We start from the raw sequence: 6171 nt of genomic DNA, 5'->3' as shown, positions 1-6171 counted from the left end.
TTGGGGCGATTGACAGATTGGTTGTTTAAATAATTTTAAAAGATTAAACTAAAATCTGTTGAGTATTCTCATAATAAAATCTTGCATAATGGAATTCAATTTGGATGGGTCTGGTAACGATGTTAATTGTTTATTAAATAATTTTATGGAAAGTGATATTTTGGTTGATGACGTGATCCTGGGTATTCCAGAAGAGAACGAGTATACAGAACTCTCTCCTAGTCATTCATCGGACAGCGGATACAGTGGAATGACCAGTCCTTGCTACTCGGTGACCAGTGAAGAAGATGGCGACGTTTCTGTGAAGAATGAGGAAATGTCTCTGTTCCCAGACACCCTGGACCAGGAAATCGCTGGATATCTGTCCAGTGACAATTCTAACGATTGTGTCGATATTGTTTCGATAGCATCGCGTCAACTAACCACACCTGTGTGTGATTTTGTGTCTGAGCAGGAAAATGTTCCAAATGTGGCAATAACTGTTAAAGCCATTTCTCCTTTTGAAGTACCAAAAAGAGAAACACGAAACTCAAAAAAGGGAAAAGTGAAAGCTCTCTCAGAAAATGACACAAACCAACAGAAGGTTCAAAAGACTGTAGGAAAGAGGGGGCAGGATTTGAACACCACGAGACTGCCACCAATCAAAGTAATTAAAGTCATTAAAACGCCAGCAGATAGTTCTCCCAAGGAAACGCAGGATCAAATTTATGAAGCAATGGAAGAAAGAAATCGTAAAAATGCAGTCCAGGCCAAAATTAATCGTGAAAAGAAGAAGGCTTACATCAAGAACTTGGAAGATGATGTAGAACTATTAAAATCAGAGAACAAGACATTAAAGGAGAATTGTGACAAACTTCAGATGTCACACAAAGTGATGGAAGAAGAACTCGATTACCTGAGAAGTGTCCTGGCCAATCAGAGTGCTCTCTCAAACCTACTTCAGAACATTCCAAATGTGAAAAACGTGGAACTTTCCTCTTCATTCTCAAGAAAGAGGCAATCTATTGATAGAGATCATGACTATCCTACAAATAAGCGACCAAAGTCGGTATCAGCTGGAGTTTGTCTTCATGTTCACCAGGATAAAGTGTCTCTGGAATTCTGTGCTAAATGTTCTAGTGCTGCTGCCTCACATGGAGAAAATGTGTGAAACCTTGTGATGTGTGAATGAGCAACTTGCCCAAAAGTGCATAAATCTACCATGGGATGGCCAGTCCCAATTATGGTGGTATAATGTATCAAAACTTGGCTCAAATCCAAACAGCATAATAAGGTTTTAAAATGGTTACTTAACTTTTGTTTATTTCACTGTTCACTTTGTTATGCTTGGTTGGAATTGGGCCACAAAGTAAATTTTCTGTAAATATTGGTAACTTTGACAAAAAAAAAGAGAACAAAAAAACCCCCTGACTATACTACAGATCCAACAAGAACTTTCAAGTGGAAGAGGAAACTTTTTTGTAACTTTGATTATTGTTTTTTTTTCACTCGTTTTATGACAAGGTTTAAACAATTACTAATGATTTACAAGTTTCTTTACAGAACAGTTTGGATTTGCACATCCCATCCAAGCTGAGATCTGAAGTCACCATCCACCAGACCACTTACCAAATTTGGTAAGGTGATATTACTGCATAAGGTATTCTGGGTTGAAAGGTTAATCCAGGGTGCCTGAACTATACAGCTTAAGCTGTACATATGATATTATTTATGTAATGTTATTAATATCTTTTTTTAATAAGTCAAATATACGTTGTACATGTATATATATGCAAGATGTGAAAATTGCACTGGTATTGCAGATTGACAATTTTGTAATATTTGTAGATAATAATCATCTTGTTTATGAATTACACAACACTGATCATACATTTTTACCATATTTAGAGAGAAATTGGAATCGTCCTGAAAGAGTTACGGGTCCCAAGAACATCCTTAGTAAAGGCTGGGTAGTATAATGTAAACAGGTAGTAGGTTACAGGTACTGTATGGGAGGTCAAGCGAGGGTTAAAGGGCATTTGGGTATTATGGGAAAGATGTTACTTCTGCATGATATCAAGTGAAAACTATACATTTTTGAATGTATTAAATATGTAGTCAACATATTTTTCATAAGAACATTTAGTATGTGTTTTGTATACATTCGATGAAGTGTAATTTGTAAATATTTTTTCATATTTGACCATACTTGTTTGTATTCTTGCTCTTCATTTTTAAGGGAATAAATGAGTTCCTATGATTATTTCTTATTTTTCTATGCACTAAAAGCTATCTTTTCAGTTGGCCGTTGACTGGTAAGGCAGAGCGATGAAAAACTAAAAAAAAATCGGTGGCAGATCTCCAAAGAACTGTGGCCTGCTTTTGAAGGCTGTATTCGTTTAAAAAAGGGCTACCTGGGAATTGGAAATGTTTCACTCTTGTCCTGGTTTACACAGAGATGGTTTGCACTGGGATGTTTTGCTTAAGAGATGAATTCAATTTTTGAGAATTCATGAGGACATGAACTATGACGCTTCACGCCAGCATATTAACGCGGTTCATGATAAATATGCAGGCCTGAAGCCTTATAGTTAATGTACCTGATGAATTCTCAAAAATTAAATTCATATCTTATATTTACATTATATTTTTGATGACTTGCCTCATTTTTGTCATTCAACGATCTTTTTTTTTTTTTTCTTCTTCTTTTTTTTTTTTTTTTTTGAAAAAAAAAATTTTTCTCTATTTTTTTACTTCATCCCACGGTAGTCCATGATGTCCTGTGTGATTTTTACTTCGCTGAATATTTTTATCTTGAAATATTTAATAGTTTAAGGTGAATTAATGTTTAATATTGTTAGCATATTAATTTTTATAATCTTTTTATATTGATTGGCAAGGTACTTGTTCAACAATAACTTACAGGGATAAATTACAAGCTATGGAGGCATGGCTTATTGTCAACCATGTAGGAAACCCTTTATGGCAAAGATAAAACATGGAATTTTATATATCAGTATGAGAAGCTTTGTCCAATGGGATGGTTTAAGATTATATGAAGTAGGAAGTTCAGGAATTGTGTATGGTCACAAAACTTCTCAAGTGAAAAGTAGAAATAAAGTGTAAAGAACTACTTTGCCTCTTTCAAAAAGTAATCCACCTCAAAAGTAAGGTACTTGAAAAATTCTTTAAAATGTTTAAAACGATAGTATTGATCATCCATAAATGAATGTAATTTAAAGTGCAGCTGACAAACATTCAGACAGTACAACTGAAAATTTCCCGAAAAAGTCCCAACTTTTTGGGAAAGAAAACATATTTTTGGAAATGTCCTCTTTTTTCATGGTTTATGAAATAGTGATAATCCTTATTTTTCTCGATCAAAGACCTGTTGAAAAATGAAAAATTGTTTAAAATCATCTCGTGCAATACCAACAGAGTGAAACATCCTACTGTTTACTTTGTATTGATGCAACACACACCCTATTGTGCATTTGTTGTTTCATTGAGGTTTGTTGCTTAGCATGAAGGCTAGACTAAGTGAAATTTAATACATTGATGCTCAGAAAGTGCAGGATCGTCATTTACAGTAGGGTTACTGAACAACATTGGAATTGAGATGACCAGGCATCTTTCCTACAAGGTGTTATTGTGGTGTTTTAATAGGTGTTCTTATCCTGAAGGTGGCTATTTTTTGTGATTGTGCAACTACATTGTCGAGTTGGGCTTGAGGCTGAAATTGAACATGGTTTATTTCCTTCTAGTCATTGTAACTTTTTGAACAACAATGATGACAAGTAAAATTTTATTCAGATTGATGATGACTTTATGTGGGATAAGTTTGCTGAATGTTATCGAAGAAGTAATTCCAGCGTCATTGGAGAGTATACCCTGGTAGTCGAGAGATTTTGTTGGCAAATAAAAACCAAGCCCGGAGTATATATTATTGGTACATGTATAAGATTTTGCACGATTGACTGTCCAGATGATCTGCCAAAGTTAAAGCAATGATAAATTGAGGTGCCAGTACGGAGGTACTGTATATACTCACCTATAAGTCGGTTGTATTTTTTAAGCTAATATTAGAGGGCTTGACCCTCCAAATTCCAATCTTTTTATAACTTGCCTATAAGTCGGACAAAGAGTTTTGGACCAAAGTTAACTCCAAAAAAACCGACATAGGCGAGTATATACGGTAGTTAAAAAAAAGGATGGACATCCCGATTACTATAAACCCCCAACTTTTCAATGAGAACTCAGAAGGGGGGGGGGGGGGGGGTGACTTTAAATAAATTCTTTAAGGAAGCTGTAAACACTGCACACTAAAGAGTTCTATTTGTAGGGTAGTTTTATTGAGTTAGAGTGATCTGCCCTTAGAAGAAAAATAGTAGAAATGGGAATCTACAGTTAATGGTACAATTTGTTATGAATTAAAGTATTCTTAATGTTATGTTAGGCCAAGATTAAGTAATTGAATACATTATTTCCATTAATTTTCCCGATGCAAGTAAACAACAGTGATTTCTGTTCACAGATAGTTCATTGTCTTTGAACATTTTTCCTGCAGAAATAAGGCAGGCACCCTATGTTGAAAATGAACTAGATACACTGAATATGTGCACCTTTTTATGGTATTTTTTTCTCAAAGCCCAAAAAGCATTTTTCATTAGTGTTTAGAGCTTCCTTAAAAATCTTCTAGGTATGTACGTAGCAGTCAAAATGAGTACATGGTTATGGAGAGCAAGGACACCTTAAATTGTGAAATGCAAGGGTTCTGGTGTTAAAGTCAGCTTTATTGATCATGTACTGAAAGTGCAAAAAATCTTTGAAGGTCTGCTCCCAGGTACATTGTATTAAGCAGACGAAGTGCATTGTTGTAATGACGAACAATGCTACCTAAATTATGGAATTCGTGACCCCGGTGTCAGGGATTCTGATGTGAAGTAGGAGGTTCTGTTGATCAAATGGTAAAAAAAAATTGATATTTCTTTGAAAATCCTCTTTTGCTCCTGGGTAATCAAGATAAACAAAGTGCATAATTATAATGAGCAAGGGTGCCTCCACCTAAATTGTGAAATGTTTGGCGCCTGGATCAGGGAATCTGGTGTTAGGGTGGGGCTCTGTTGATTATGTGAAATTGCATTAAAATCAAATATACATGTAGTTTCATATATGTATGTATGTATTTAAAGCACTAAAAACGAACAATAAAAATTGTCAAATTTTCGGGACGACCTGTCCCTTCCTCGGGACAAAAAAAGTTAAGAAGTCATAAAAACAAAGGAAACGGAGAAACAAACACAACTAGCATTACTACTAAACTACCATACACTAAATATTTACAGTGTTACATGTTTAATTTGAAGTTTGTAAACAGTTGTGAAGAAAGAAATCCGGAGCGCTATGAATTGCGTCCGGTCTATCGGGTGTACTCTGGTGAAGTGCGATTTACATAATTGAACGAATTAATTATCGTTAATTAATTACGACCATGCAGTAAATCGTACACTGTCTTATTCTCTCAAAATAGTATAACTATACATGATAAAAAAGAAACGAAAGAAAGATAATGTGGAAGGGCAATGTTAAATTATGAATTTGGATATATTATAAATTTGGAAATCGGATAAAAGAAATAAACAAAAATGTAGGATGGATGGATATATATATATATATATATATATATATATATATATATATATATATATATATATATATATATATATATGTTGGTTATTACATGAATTTTTGCTTGATAGCCCCCCCCCCCCCAACTTAAATTACTTCCTATGGACCTGACCCGTTTCTGTCCGTTAGACTCAGTAGAGGTTTTGTTTACTGGTAGACATGTTCCAGAAAGCAGACCTATATATCCAATCAACACTGGATAGTAAATTAAATGAAGGATAGTGTATACACTCCGTAAAATAAGATGCAAGAGAAATATCCCCACACCCACCCACACACACACAAAACAAGCTAATTCAGAGAATTTGTGTCCCCCACTTCAGAAAAAGAAGAGGGAAGAAGAACTGAAAAAATCATACAGATGGAGGAAGAAAGAAGGAAACTACTGTTATCATCTTGAAAATGTTATTTGCAATGTTTGAATTTCTTACCTTGACCTTTAAACTTTTGACCTCAAAGTCATTAGGGGTTTTCCTTAGGCCAGAAGGAGTTGTGATATTTAAT

At 34.6% G+C, this 6171-nt stretch overlaps 1 protein-coding gene across 1 annotated transcript; it reads left to right on the top strand.

Annotated features, from left to right (window-relative positions):
- Positions 1-2242, top strand: LOC133205845 (probable basic-leucine zipper transcription factor D). The gene is made up of 2 exons (XM_061341731.1): positions 1-1616; positions 1888-2242. The coding sequence occupies exon 1, from the start codon at positions 89-91 to the stop codon at positions 1148-1150; it is 1062 nt and encodes a 353-aa protein (XP_061197715.1). The 5' UTR covers positions 1-88; the 3' UTR covers positions 1151-1616; positions 1888-2242.
- The last annotated feature ends 3929 nt before the right edge of the window (positions 2243-6171 follow it).

Source organism: Saccostrea echinata, unplaced genomic scaffold (assembly GCF_033153115.1).
Source record: "Saccostrea echinata isolate AGI-Se365-2 ecotype Australia unplaced genomic scaffold, CSIRO_AGI_Sech_v1 ptg000054l, whole genome shotgun sequence".
Taxonomy (NCBI): Eukaryota; Metazoa; Mollusca; class Bivalvia; order Ostreida; family Ostreidae; genus Saccostrea; species Saccostrea echinata.
Note: the sequence above shows the minus strand (reverse complement) of the source record. Positions and strands in the feature narration are given on the sequence as shown.